Raw genomic sequence first — 15,877 nt, 5'->3', positions numbered from 1 at the left:
GAGTTCTCAGGACATCTGATGGTTTTATAAGGGGCTTTCCCCTTTTGCTCACACTTCTCCTTCCTGCCACTATGTGAAGAAGCACGTTTGCTTCCCCTTCTGCCATGACTGTAAGTTTCCTGAGGCCTCCCCAGCCATGCTGGGGAGTCAATTACACCTCTTTCCTTTATAAATTACCCAGTTCTCGGGTATGTCTTTATTAGCAGCATGAGAGCATACTAATACAGTGACATTGCTAGTTGTTGATACCCAGTCAGCCATGCCACCTAAGCTTGCTGCTTCAGGCAAATACTTATTTCCTTACAACTCAGATGCCTATTCATTGACAGAAGGATAATCCAGAAAGAATGCTGATATCTTTATAAGATATAGATGTATAATCAAAATATAAAACTCACCAAATTATGAAAATTGCGCCTTATGGAAGGTATACTTCCAGGAAATATTGGCTTCAGAAGTTTCTGGCAACTTGTAGGCCACGTAATATACAAATCATCATTTTCCAAGTCATTAATCCACTAGAAAAGAACGCAGACATTTGTGAAAGATATATTAACACTGAAATCATTTTCAAAGCCAGATTTTTACTACATCAAGTGACAAATAAAAATATACATAGAATTTCCTATATTTCTGATTAAATATAGAAGCTAGTTTAATATTCTCTAAATTAAAGAATACATTATGTGCAACAATTTTATACTTGTGTAGCCTTTTACATTAAGCCTTCTCTCAAAAACAATTAATTCCTTTCACTTGTGTTTTTCATATCCCAACATAAAATTGTATGAAAATTACTCTCCAAAAACCACTTAAGAGAGATGAATATGTATTTTAATTATCAGCAGTAAATGAAGCCCTCTCCACCTCCCCTCTCAATTTAAAGGCTTGGATATAAGGAAAATAAAATGGCTTATAAAAATTAAATTATAAAATCAACATCTTAGAAATCAAGTTCTAATCCACTATACAAGCTAGAGAAAACATATAAACTGCTGTTTAGAGGCATGTGGTCGGGGAAGCAACCACCAATCAAGAAGTGAGGTGTTATGGTCCTTGAAAGAAGGAGGCATAAGCAGCAAGCTCCACATTCACCTAAACTTCATCCCTGGGTCCCCAGATTGCGTCCTGGAGGAATACTGAGTTGGAAAGCAGAAGTCAAATTACAGGCTGCCAAAGTGCTAAGATTTGAGGGCAGGATGCAGGGTGAGAGGGTAGGAGAGAAGGAAACTGCAGGAAACCAGAAAAATCTCCATACAAATTCCTCTCATTTGCTGACTCCTATCCTGCACATATATATGATAACACCTCTACAAAAGCCAGAAGGAAAGAGAAACGGAGAGGTTGAAACCACAGCTATAAAACAGCATTGAGAACACAGAGACCAAAGTTCAACTATTGTATACACTGTAGACTTTGAGACCCAGTAAGGCCAGATCCTAGAAGTAAGACACAAAAATAGTAGAGCCTTCATAAAGCCTGAAAACAAGCCTCAACAGATGCAAGTGAGCACCTGGCACGCAGGCTACCACAACAAACCTTAGCTCTTTGCTTCTACAGCTTTTCATCGATTTCTGGCTCTCATAAAAAAAAAAAAAAAGTCATGCAAAGAGAAAAGGACCAAATATTGAAATCCAACAGGAAAAAAAAAAAGACAATAAAAAAACCCCAAAGATTACTAAGACAAAGACTTTAAAATAACCATCATCAATATATTTTTTAAAAGGCACAAAAATTTATAAAAAGAAAAATTTTGACAGAACTAAAATCTATTTAAAAAGAATCAAAGAGATATTTAAGATTTTTAAAATATAATGTTTATAATTAAGAACTCTAAGAACTTATTGGCTGGGTTTAATTGCAGACTGTACACAGAAGAGACAGGGATTAGTAAATGTGATAACAGATCAACTGTTATAGTAACTAAAGTACAAAGAAAAGAAAAAACAAACCAAACAAAGTGTGAGAGAGACTAGGAGTACATGAAAAAGATCTAGCATATAGGTAACTAAAAATCCAAGAGGAAAGGAGAGAAAGACTGAAGCAAATAATACTTGAAGAAATTAGGTTTCTACAGTAATTCAGATAATCCAGATATGAGTTTATTGTGGACCGAACTAAGTCAGAGGCAGTGGCTTTAGAGAAAAGGTGACAGAATTAAGAGATAAACACAGATGGATGAATAAAACAGAGGAATTTAGGGTATATGTTCCAATAGCTAAAAGAAACGATGTCTAAATAAAGGAAGGCATAAAGACAAATCAATAAACATAAAAATTATAAAAAGAACCAAATAAAAATTTTGGAATTCAAAAGTATAATAATTGAAATAAAAAATTAATGAGAGGAGCTCAACAGCATATTTGAGCAGATAGAAGAAAGAATTAATGAATTTGAAGGTAAGTAAATGAGCTTACTCAGTCTGAGGAAGAAAAGAGAAAGGACGATATAGGTGCAGAGGAGACTAGCACCAAAGGGGAAACAGGCCTTATCTTGACCCAAAGGCGGCTGAGGGTGAGAATTTGGCAGCTCTTTGGAAAGGGCAATCAGAACTCCCATTCCCAATGGAGCTCAGAATCATACAGAGCCTTCAAGCAGTGCCACTTTTCCTGACTAAAAGCAAGTGTGCCTAGACAGACAAAATGAGACTCTCAACTACAGTGCAACTAAACTTGTGGTCTGAAGACTGTTAATAACCTGTAAGTACAGAAATTGAGATTAAGTGTTCAACGACTTGCAGTAATTTGACATGGCCATGACATTTGAGCATGTATCAGTCTCATTTCACTGAACATGGTATAGGCCAGCTTGGGGTTCATCAGACTCCCGTGGTGTGCCACATGTAGTACAAAATACATATTATAGCACTTTGGGAGCCTGAAGCGGGTGGATCATGAGGTCAGGAGTTTGAGACCAGCTTGGCCAACATAGTGAAACTCCATCTCTACCAAAAATACAAAAATTAGCCAGGCATGGTGACACACACCTGTAGTGCCAACTACTCAGGAGGCTGAGGCAGGAGAATCACTTGAACCCAGGAGGCAGAGGTTGTGGTAAGCTGAGATTGCACCACTACACTCCAGCCTGGGCAATAGAGCGAGACTGTCTCAAAAAAAAAAAAAAAAGATACATATTAGTCATAGGAGTAGGACAACATATTTATTGGCAATGGGTTAGGGAAAAAATGCTATTCTCTTACTATGGATAGTTTAAGAAGTAATGCTCTAGCACTTGGTGAGGGCTATCTCTGAAAAACCACAGGAAAAAAAAAGAAGATAAAAGAAATAAAAAAAAAAAGATATGATGGCCCCAGGTTTTGCTAGGGTCCAAGATGAAAGCATTACCTGTGGTCATTCTGATAAGATTCTGGCAAAAGATATACCCATCCCCTAGTATCTGTAGGGGGATAGGTTCCAGGACTCCCTGAGGATACCAAAATCTAAGAATATGCAAGTCTCTAACATAAAATGGCATAGTTTTTGCATAGAACCTACTCACATCCTTCCATATACCTTAAATCATCCGAGATTACATATAATGCCTAATACAATGTAAATGCTATGTAAATAGTTGTTATATTGTTTTAAAATTTGTATTTTTTTTTTTTTTAGTATTTTCATTCCATGGTTAGTTGAATCCAGGAATGTGGAACCCTTGGATACGGAAGGCCAATGATTTTTACATCCATGATCTTATTGAAACCTATTTAACCAAGTCACAAGGAAAAAGTGAGTTTGTGGGTTTTTTTCCTTCTATGAAGATAATATAAAAATGATAGCTTATGAGATTAGGAGACTGACATGTTTTAATTCACCCTAAAATTGTATTATTGTCACCAAGTCTACTCTTTGCAGCTAAATTAACTAAATTCTCTATACTCGTGGAAAAGAAAACCTCTGGAGATTGATCAAGAATGTAAGACAACTGTATCAAAACTATAATGAAAATATGCTATGATCCAAATGTTTTGATGTCTTTTATAGAGTGACTCTTACTGAATGAGACAATGTTATGACAAAATGTACCTAAAGAAATTATTATACTTTAAGTTTTTTAAATTTTAAAGATCTATTATGATTATGATTCTTAACATTACTTTGGGCATATTTTCTGTCATTTTAAATCGGCTTTTACAAAGTTGACTGCTACAACAGTGAATGAACACATTATATGTGAAATTTCAACACCAAAGCTGGCTGTGATAAAAGATAAATGACACTGTTACCATCAAAGTGCAAAGCAAAAGGAGAGTTTTGGTTAAATCCAGAAAACCTTGAATCTGTCTTTGTTCCCTTCATGCTACGTCTAAGTTTATGGAAATCTATGTGTGCATTATATACTTTAGTATTCTGTAAGAAAAATTTTGCAATGTCTTTTTCTTTTCAGACAGCTGAAGGACAAATGATGCTGACAAGGGGGACAGTCAGAACCTGCATACTTTGAATGCAATACCAGGGCGCTAGTGCCAAGAGTTACAAAAGAAGAAGAGCCTTTTAACTTTGCAGGAGTGCAGAAGGGAGGACCAAAATTGTAATTTGAACACATTATTGAGTAAGATCATATAATGGAAAAGGAGGAAACTGTAAAGTTTAAAGAGATGAAATAAAGGTAGAGGTTAATTAGAACTACCAACATAAATATATGCCCTTTTAAAAGAAGAACATTTTTTCTTGCTCTGTCTTCACTCTTTTCTGCTCTGAATATTTTATATGAAACAATATGCAGTGCACATCTAATGGCCAGATTTTGGTCATTAGCACTATTTTCTACAGAAAAAAACTTGGTGAATAGGCAGTTCCACATTTGGAGAAAAAAGAATCAAGATGATCTATGAGACACCTTGTCAGAAGGGGGTAGTGTTTAAAGAATAAAGAGGTCAGTTTGAAGGGAAGGCTGCCAGAGGCCATGTGCTGATTATTTTAGCATCTAAAAGAAAATAGTTACTATAGTTAAAAAGAACTTTTAGTGTTTGTGAGAGTCCCTAAGCATGATGCTCAAAAGGAAATGTCTCAGAGATAAGTCAAATATACTACAGGTTGAGCATCCCTAATCTGAAAATCCAAAACGTTCCAAAATCTGCAACTTTTTGAGTGCTCACATGATGCTCTAAGTAGAAAATTCCACACCTGATACCTTTGTTTTCTGATGGCTCAAGTACACAAACTTAGTTTCATACACACAATTTTAAAAAATATTGTCTAAAATTACCTTCAGGCTATGTGCATAAGGTATACATGAAACATAAATAACTTTCATGTTTAGACTTGGGTCCCTTTTCCAAGATATCTCATTATGTATGTAAACCAAAAATAAAATTCTATGCCCCACAACAATCTGAATGGACTCCTCCTTTTGGCAAGGGCATTCCAAAGTTAACCTGAAAAACTAGCTCAGGCCATGATGGGAAGGGCGAGTCAGATAGGCCTCATTATTCCCTCCTTCCTTTTGGAATTCAGACACAGCTGACCAGCATTAACATTAAAGCAGATCTTAAGACTGATAGAACAGATGCTTTAAGTCTGATTAGAAACATTTACCATCTATTCTTTCTGAAGCTGCCACCTGAAGGCTTCATCTGCATGATAAAACCTTGGTCTCCACTACCCCTTATCTGAAAACAGACAATCCTTTCTATTGATTCCAGATAACAAATCAGGCAACTGCCAACTAGAAAATCTTTGAATCTGCCTATAACCTGGAAGGCAACTGCTTCCAGTTTTCCTGCTTTGCCAGATGTACCAAACCAATGTACATCTTACATGTATCAATTGATGTCTTATGTCTCCCTAAAATGTATAAAACCAAGTTGTAGTTTGACCACCTCAGGCAAATGTTCTCAAGATCTCCTAAGGGCTGTGTCACAGGCCACTGGTCACTCATATTTGGCTCCAAATGAATCTCTTCAAATATTTTACAGAATTTGATACTTTATCAACACATATATGCAAATATTCCAAAATCCAAAAAATTGAAATCTGAAATCCTTCTGGTCCCAAGCATTTTGGATAAGGGACACTCAACTTGCAATGTGTAACAGTTGTCTATGCCTGATGTCTTACAAGAAAGTAGAGGGCATAAAGAACAAATCACTGAATTACTTAAGAAATGTGAACTACTTTGGTTTGTTTACTCAGTGTAGCACTGATCCTTCAAGTAGGACAAACTGCTATCATAATAACCATGATTGGTATTTGTAGATTCAACAAAATGTTTTAAAAAGTCAAAATACTATGTTCCTATTTTAAATTATGAATCTTGAAGCAGGATGAATTACAGGAATAGATCTCAGGCGGCCTAAAGTCTGTGTCCACCAGGCTATGGTACAGCTGCAAATCATTTTTTACAAGTTACTTGTACCTGGTAAATAGGTAGATTAGTTTCCAGAAAAGTTGCAATAGGCCAAAAAGGTAAAAAATGAAACAAAACAGAAACCTAGTGAGAGTGGGAAATGCAAGCTTAAGAATCTAGATAGGATCGTTATGCAAATCAGGTGGTACCTGGGTGTAGGCTGTTGCTACTCATACGGTTCTTTTCTGTTAGTTGCAAAACAGTAATACTTCTGAGTATACAAAATGAATAAAGGTGTTCCCTCTCTGCAGGACAAATTATAAAAGGATGTAACCCTTCCTCTTATCAGGCAGGGCACACACGGGATATGGCCAGGAGAAATGTGCTCAGAGTTTAGCCCCACACTCTTTCCCTCAACCAGGTACACAGGGGCAGTAGAGGGGTTGGTTAGAGGGGTTGGTTAGAGGGTCAAGCCTCCCTAAGCTTTCAGTTTTCAAAGTGCTCAAACAGGGCTGCTGCATATTATTGTTCATTTTTTGTGCACACTTCTTCATTTTAAGATAAATTCTATAAAGTGACATTTCTTTTGAACCTTAGGAAATGTTTAAACAGATGCCGTAAATGTAACTAAGTAATATGATGTCACAGTTACGAGCATGAGTTCAAATAACCTTTTAGTGTCTCAGTTTCTTCATCTGTATAATGGGGATGCTATCAATACCTTTCTAATAGGGTTGCTGTGCAAATAAAATGAGATAATTCATTTTAAATGCTGAACATAGTATCTGGCACTCAGTGCTCAATAAATTTAAGCTACTGTTGTTAGTAAAAGGCAATCACAAAACAGAGCAGGAAATAAAATTTAATGACAAGCTAAAACAATCTTAATAAAGAAGTATAAAGTTGGAGAACACATACCTCTTGATTTCAAAACTGACTATAAAGCTACAGTAATCAAAACAATGCGGTACTAGAATAAGGACAGACATACAGATCAATGGAATAGACTAGACAGCCCAGAAATAAATCTGCATTTATGATCAATTGATATCTGACAAAGGTGCCAAGCAAAGGTACCCAAAAAAAGGTGGAATTCATAAAAATTAAAATTTTGTTGTACATCAAAGGACACTGCTAACAGAGTCAAAAGGCAACCTACAGAATGGGCAGAAATATTTGCAAATCATATATCTGATAAGGAATTAATATCCAGAATATATAAAGGACTCCTACAACTCAACAAAAAACAAAGAACCCAGTTTAAAATGGGCAAAGGACTTGAATAGATATTCCTCTAGAGAAGATATACAAATGGCCAACAGGTATTATGAATCAATGCTCAACATCACTAGTTATTAAGCAAATGTAATGAGAACCACAATGAGATACCAGTTCACACTCATTAGGATGGCAATTACCACAAAGCAAAACATGCCAAAACCAGAAAATAACAAGAATTGGTGAGGATGTGGAGAAATGGGAACACTTGTGAACTGACAGTGGGAATGACGAATGATGCAACAGCTGTGAAAAACTTTAGCAGTTTGTCAAAAAAGTTAGACACAGAAATACCATATGATTCAGCAATTCTACTTCTAGGTATATACCCACGAGAACTGAAAGCAGAGATTCATACAGGTACTTGTACATCAAAGTTCATAGCACAGCATTATTCACAATAGCCAAAAGTTAGCAGCAGTGTAAATGTCCAACAGATGAATGGATAAACAAACTGTGGTATATACATTCAATGAAATATTATTCAGTCTTAAAGAGGAACAAAATTCTGATACATGCTACAACATGGCTGAACCCTGAAAACATTATGCTAAATGAAATTAGCCAGACACAAAAGAACTAATATTGTATAATTCCACTTATATGAAATATCAATAGGCAAATTAATAAAGATAGAAAGTAGATAGAGCTTACCAGAGTCTTCAGGAAGAAGGGTATGGGGATTTATTGTTTAATGTGAACAGAGCTTCGTTTGGGATAATGAAAAAGTTCTGAAAATAAATAGTGGTGATGGTTGTACAACACTGTGAATGTACTTAATGCCACTGAATGGTTAAAAGAGCAAATTTTATGCCATGTATATCTTACCTGAATAAAAACTACTTTGTGACAATCTCCTGGGACCACAACCTTTATGGAGGGTGGGTTCCAAAACTAGCTATACTGCTTATGGACTGGAATTCCTGGGGTTTGGGGCCTGTGGTAGTCTTGACTAATTAACAGTCTTATCAGTGCTTATGAAGAGATAGTCTGCTGAATGCAGCAGGGTGGCAGAGAAGGAGGTACACCATCTGAGACTGATACCTGAAAGCTTGCCAGAATCTGAGAGACAACTCAGGGAAATGGGGCTCTGCAGAGTGTGGGGACAATGGGAGCAACATAAGGGCTTAAAAGTCCAACTGCTCCTTCACACACAGAGTGACTGTCATTCACTGCCAACCTTAGAAGAAAGCTAGGATATTACTTTACAAAGAGAATTGGAAGGTTTCTTTATAGGTCTGTTTACTATGTCTAGAATAGCCTTGACAATTACTGCCCTAATTTTCTGTGTGACTCTCTCTCAGCATTCTTTTCTACAAAAGCTAAAAAGCACAAATTCTTAAATATCAGATACAAGTATTAAGATTACTTACAAGGTCATTTGTTTTTCTGACATAACATTTTTAGAAAAGACATCTGCAATTGAGATTAAAGGCAAAGTAAAAGTAAAATCTAGCCAATGAAAGAATACGGTCTAAAGAGTGGTAGAAAACAGTAACAAACATCTATAACAAGTCACTTTGTATTCTAGAAAACACAAATGATAACTAATTAGTAATTTGTTATTTATCCTGAATCTGAAGTTTCTGATGTTCAGGGAAAGTGGCGTTTCTTTGGGGCTGCTATAGTCCTTTGGCTCTGAGAAGGCAGACGAATTATTATTATTTTTTTTTAAGACAGACTCTCGCTCTGTCGCCCAGGCTGGAGTGCAGTGGTGCAATCTCGGCTCACTGCAAGCTCCACCTCCCGGGTTCATGCCATTCTTCTGCCTCAGCCTCCTGAGTAGCTGGGACTACAGGTGCCTGCCATCACGCCCAGCTAATTTTTTGTATTTTTAGTAGAGAGGAGGTTTCACCGTGTTAGCCAGGATGGTCTCGAGCTCCTGACCTCGTGATCCACCCGCCTCAGCCTCCCAAAGTGCTGGGATTACAGGCATGAGCCACCGCACCTGGCCGAATGCAGATAGGTTTATGAGCAGGAAGCTTTTTCAGGTAAGACAAAATTAACTATAATAACTGAGATTCTTCAGAGGGAATCCCTTACATTTTTATATAAAACAATTAGCAAAAATTTCAGAGAGGATTTTTCCCCTTAAAAGCTTTTTGTTTTTTTTTTTTTTGTTTAAAGAAGGGGCTTCAAGATGGCTGAATAGATGTATCTGCTACTTGCCTCTTCCATGGAGAGGAACCAGTATAGTAAGTAGATAATCACACTTCGAATAGGTCGTCTAAGGGAGAACACTGGAATTCACCAGAGAAGTGACAGGAAAAACCGAAAGCAAGAAAGGAGAGGGAAATAAGGCAGACTGCTAGGCTGGGATTGGCTGGAAGCCTAGACAGGTTCCCCAATGCAAGAAAGTGTAAGTGAGAGACCCTGAGCAGTCCACATTTCCACTATGGACTCCTACTATCCTAACCATGGAAAAGACCCTTGATCCTTATGGGCTCTGAGACTAACTGAGGGAGCTACCTGGAGATTGCACAATGCCACTGATCCAGAGAGGGAGCTCGTGCCCACTCCCAAAAACCCGAGTCCTAAGCCACTGCAGTATGGCATCATTTTGAGAGCCCAGCTCCCCCAGACTGTGTCCTGCCCTGGGGCCTAACAGCCTCTGCATCTCCATATCTCTGGGGTCCCACTGACATTCCCTGCTAGGGCCAAGGCAGAAGCCACTGGCAGTCACACTGCCTCCCCAGAAGAGGGACAATAACACATTTCCATGCACCTGAGGACAAATTCCATTTGCTGCAAACTGTGTGTGTGTGTTTTCGGGTGGGGGGGCATAGGATGAGCAAAGCATGCCCCAGCCACCTGCCTCCAACTGCTCCTATTGAAAGTGACTTCACCCTCCCCAGTAGCAGAACAGCAGCACAGCTGCTGCTGCCTCTACCTGAGCATTGCACCTGTGGCTGGTGGATCATCCCACTCCCCTGCTGCCCACCAACCATAGCCAGAGCCTGAATGTACCAACATGGGGCCTAAGAACCATCTTGCCTGGTTCTATCACCCCCAGTACCTGAGCATGCTGTCCAGGGACATGGGGATAGCCTAGTTCAATCCGTTACCATTGGCATCTGAGCACACCTCCCAGTGTCATGCCTACCCAACCTGCCACTACCATCACCTCAGGGCCTGGGCAATGGCTGACCCAGCGCATCACAGCTACTGCCAACACCGGCATGGACCCTTAGGTCCTACAGAATTGTCCCACCACTGCTACTGCCATTGCCCATGCCACAACCACTGCTCCAGGTACTCAAGAACCTACCTACCACTGTCATTCCCAGCACCCAAGCAAGTCCTCTAGAGGCCCAAGAATCAACCTCCCTGCACCTGCTAACACTGATGCCAGTGTACACCACCCTGGGGGCCAAGGCTCAACCCACCATTGCCACCTATAGGGCCCTAAGTCTGGCCCAACTGGTGGCCCACATTTCAGCACAACTTCATCAAAGCCTCCACTAGCAACTGTGCTATAAGCCACCTAGGAAACAGAGACACCACTGACACTGTTTACAGATGAAGAAATCATACAGAGATTACCCTACTGCACACATTGAGAATCAATGCCAAAAAGTGTCCTATGCAACCAACACCATAGATAAATGGTCAGGAAAAAGTCTTCCCCTGACAATGGAAATTAAAAAAAATGGAATAAGTAACCATTACACCAGATGCACAGATGTCAACATAAGGACAGAGGAACATAAACAAGCAACCTCCAAAGGAATACAATAATTCTCCAGCAACAGATCCCAATCTAAAAGACATTTATTAAATCCCAGAAAAACAATTCAAAATATTGAAATTAAGCTCAGTGAGCTATAAGAGAATACTTTAAGACAATCCAAAAATATCAGAAAAACAATTCAGGAAATAAGTGAGAAATTTGCCAGAACCAAATAGAAAATTCATTGAATGAAATGTAAAATGTATTGAAAATCTTCAACAGTGGACTAGATCAAGTAGAATCAAGAATCTCAGAATTTTAAGACAAGACTTTTGAAATATCCCAGTCAAATAAAAATACACACAAAAAAGAATAAGCAAGGCCTACGTGACACATGAGACACCATAAAGTGACCAAATATTTGAATTTTGCTGTCCCAGAAGATTTAAAAAAAAGTATTAGAATACCTATTTAATGAAATAACAGACAAAGACTTCCCAAGTCTAATGAGATTTAGACATCCAGACACAGGAGGCACACAGATTCCCAAATAGATACAATTCCAAAAGGTTTTGCCCATGGAAAATTACAGTCAAACTGTCAAAAGTTAAAAAGAAAGAGAGATTTCTATAAACAGCAAGTGAAAAGCATCTAGCGGGAACACCCATCAGATATAACAGCAGATTTCTCCACAGAAACCTTACAGGCCAGGAGAAAATGGCATGATATATTTAAAGTCCTGTAAGAAAATGCCTGCCAGTTGAGGATACTACACCCAGCAAAGTTATCCTTCATAAATGAAGGAGAAATAAAGTCTTTCCCAGACAGGCACAAGCTGAGGGAATTCCTCACCACTAGACCAGCCCTGCAAGAAATGCTTAAGGGAGTCCTACAACCAGAAGTGAAAGAATGGTATCTACCATCGTGAAACATAAATACCATTGGTAGAACAAACCACTGAAGTCAGAGAAAAGATTCAAATGTTACCAATACAGAAAACCAACAAGACACAATTGTTAAGAGAGAGAGAGAGAGAGAGAGAACACACAAAATAAACAGAAATCAACTAATAAAATGACAGAAATAAGTCCTCACATATCAATAATAACCTTGAATGTAAATGAATTAAACTTTACACTTAGAAGATACAGACTGGCTGAATGCATTAAAAAACATGACCCATCAATACACTGCCTAAAAGAAACTCATCTCACTTGTAAAGAGATATAGAAACTGAAAGTAAAGGAATGGAAAAAGATATTCCATGCAAATGGAAACCAAAAGCAAGCAGGAATAGCTACACTTTTATCAGATAAAACTTTAGGTCAAAAACAGTTAAAGGGACAAAGATGGTCATTATATAATGATAAAGGGATAAATTCTTCAAGAAGGTAAAACACTGCTAAACATATATGCACCCAACACTGGAGTACCTACACATACAAAGCAAACATTATTACAGCTAAAGAGAGAGAGAGACTCCAATACAATAATAGCTGGAACCTTCAACACCCTACTCTCAGCATTACCTAGATGGAACACTGAAAAGAACACTGGATTTAAAATGTACATTTGGTGAAATGGACTTTAGAAATTTACCCAATATTTCATCCAATAGCTACAAAATACACATTCTTCTTACCAGCAGATGGAATATTCTCCAGGATATACCATATGTTAGGACACAAAAACAAGTCTCAATAAATTTTTAGAAATTGAAATCATATCAAGTATTTTCTCAGACCACAATGGAATAAAACTACAAATCAATAACAAGAGAAACTTTGGAAGCAATACAAACACATTGAAATTAAACAACATGCTCCTGAATAACTACTGGGTCAAGGAAGAAATGAAGGAGGAAATAAAAAATGTCTTGAAACACATGAAAATGTAAACACAACATACTAAAACCTGTGGGTTTAGCACAGCAAAAGCAGTGCTAAAGAAGTTTGTAGCAGTAAGCTCTTATATCAAAAAGGAGAAAGATTCAAATAAACAATTTAATGATACATCTCAAGGAACTAGAAAAGCAAGAACAAACCCCAAATTAGCAGAAAAGATAAATAAGATCAGAGCAGAACTAAATGAAATTGATACTAAAGAAAAAATATAAAGGATCGACAAAATGAAAAGTTTGTTTTATGAAAAGATAAACCACTTGATAGACTAACCATGACAGAGAAGACCTCCAAAGAAGTCAGAAATGAAGAAGCACACTGATATCATATAAACAAAAAAGATCATCAGAGACTATTATAGAAAACTATACACTAACAAATTGGAAACCTTGGAGGAAATGGATAAATTCCTGGACACATACAACACACCAAGACTGAATTAAGAAGAAATAGAAAACCTGAACAAACCAATAATGAGTAATACGATTCAATCAGTAATAAAGTCTCCTAACAAAGAAGAGTCCAAGACTAGATGGCTTTACTGCCTAATTCTACCAAACTTTCAAAAAAGAACACGAATTTTCCTCAAATTATTCCCAAAAAAATGAAGAGGAGAGAATTCTCCCTAACTCACATTCTATGAAACCAGCATTACCCTGATACCAAAACCAGACGAGGACACAACAATAAAGGAAAACCACAGCCAATATTCCTGATTCTATTAGTCTGTTTTCATGCTGCTGATAAAGACATACCCGAGACTGGGTAATTTACACAGGACAAAGGGTTCAAAGGACTTACAGTTCCACATGACTGGGGAGGCCTCACAATCATGGTGGGAGGCATGGAAGAGCAAGTCACATCTTATATGGATGGCAGCAAGCAAAAAGAGAGCTTGCTCAGGGAAATTCTCCCTTATAGAACCATCAGATCTCATAAGACTTATTCACTATCATGAGAACAGCATGGAAAGACCTGCCCCCATGATTCAATTACCTCCCACTGGGTCCTTCCCACAACACGTGGGAATTCAAGATGAACTTTGGATGGGGACACAGCCAAACCATATCACTGATGAACACAGACGCACAAATTCTCAGCAAAATACTAGCAAGCCAAATCCAAAAGCATATCAAAAAGATAATACACCATGATCAAGTGGGATTTACCCCAGAGATGTGAGGATGGTTCAACATACACAAATCAATAGAAGGAAAACAACATATCCTCTTAATAGATGCAGAAAAAGAATTTGATTAAATTCAACATTCATTCATGATTAAAAATTCTAAACAAACTAGGCACCAAAGGAATATACCTTAGCATAATATAAATGACAGAAATGACAAACACAGAGCTAACATCATACGCACTGTGGAAAAGCTGAAATGTTCTAAGAACTGCAACAAGACAAGGATGCCCACTTTCACCACTCCTATTCAGAGTGGTACTGGCAGTCCTAACCAGAGCAATCGGGCAAGAGAAACAAATAAACATATCCAAATTGGAAAAGAGGAAGTTAAACTGTCCCTCTTTGCACACAATATGATTGTATATCTAGAAAAACCAAGGACTCCACTAGAAAATTCTCAGAACTGATAAATTCAATAAAGTTGCAGGATATAAAATCAGCACACAAAAATCAGTAGTGTTTCTATCCACCAATAATGAAATAGTCAAAAAGAAATCAAAAGGGTAATCCCATTTACAATAGCTGGAAAAAATACTTAGGAATTAATTTAACCAAGGCGGTAAAAGATCTGTTCAAGAAAAACTACAAAACATTGATTGAAAGAAATTGAAAAAGACACAAACAAATGGAAAAACATCCCATGCTCATGGTTCAGATAAATATTAAAATGATGATACTGCCCAAGGCAATCTATAGATTCAATGCAATCTCTATTAAGATATTGTCATTTTTCACAGAGATAGAAAAAAATCCTAAAATTCATATAGAACCAAAAAAGAACCTGAATATCCAAAGCCAAAACTGGATGCATCACACCACCTGATCTGAAAATATAGTTACAGTAACCAAAACAGCATGGTACTGATATAAAGACAGACACACAGACCAGTGGAAGAGAATAGAGAATCCAGAAATACATTCATGTATTTATAGCCAAGTGATTTTTGATAAAGGTGCCAAGAACATACATTTGGGAAAGGACACCCTCTTGAATACATGGTACTGGGAAAATCTGATATCCATATGCAGAATAATGAAGCTAGACCACCGTCACTTACCATGTACAGAAATCAACTCAAGATGGATAAAGACTTAAACATACCCCAAAGTATAAAACTACCAGAAGAAAACATAAGGCAAACACCTTTGGACACTGGTCTAGTAGGTAAAGATGTTATGGCTAAGACCTCAAAAACATAGACAACAGAAGTAAAAATAGACAAATGGGAAAAATCTTCTGCACAGCAAAGGAAAAAAAATCAACAGAGTGAAGAGCAAGTCTGTTCGATGGGAGAAAATATTTGCAAACGATTCCTACAGGGACTAATATCAAGAATATACAAGGAAGTTGAACAACTCAACAATAAACAATCTGATTTTTAAAGGGGAAAAGATCTGAATTTCTCATAAGAAATTATACAAATGGCAAACAAGTATATAAATAATGTGCAACATCACTAATTATTAGATAAATGTAAATAAAAGTGACATGGAATATCATTTTACCCCAGTTAGAATGGCTATCACTAAAAAGATAAAAGAATAGCA

General features: G+C 37.4%; 1 protein-coding gene across 8 annotated transcripts in view; it reads right to left on the bottom strand.

Moving 5' to 3' along the window:
• The window catches only part of LOC129464103 (UDP-glucose:glycoprotein glucosyltransferase 2), a 264,841-nt gene that overhangs the window by 154,043 nt on the left and 94,921 nt on the right, over positions 1-15,877 (bottom strand). For all 8 annotated transcript variants that reach the window (XR_008651434.2, XM_055245067.2, XM_055245066.2 and 5 more), the window contains one exon: positions 399-518. Coding sequence is in view for 7 of the 8 variants with exons in the window: in XM_055245067.2 (XP_055101042.1) it covers positions 399-518 (120 nt within the window). In the remaining variant the exon portion in view is untranslated. The remainder of the gene's footprint in view (positions 1-398; positions 519-15,877) is intronic.

Source organism: Symphalangus syndactylus, chromosome 15 (assembly GCF_028878055.3).
Source record: "Symphalangus syndactylus isolate Jambi chromosome 15, NHGRI_mSymSyn1-v2.1_pri, whole genome shotgun sequence".
Lineage (NCBI taxonomy): Eukaryota > Metazoa > Chordata > Mammalia > Primates > Hylobatidae > Symphalangus > Symphalangus syndactylus.
This window is presented reverse-complemented; position numbering and strand designations above follow the sequence as displayed.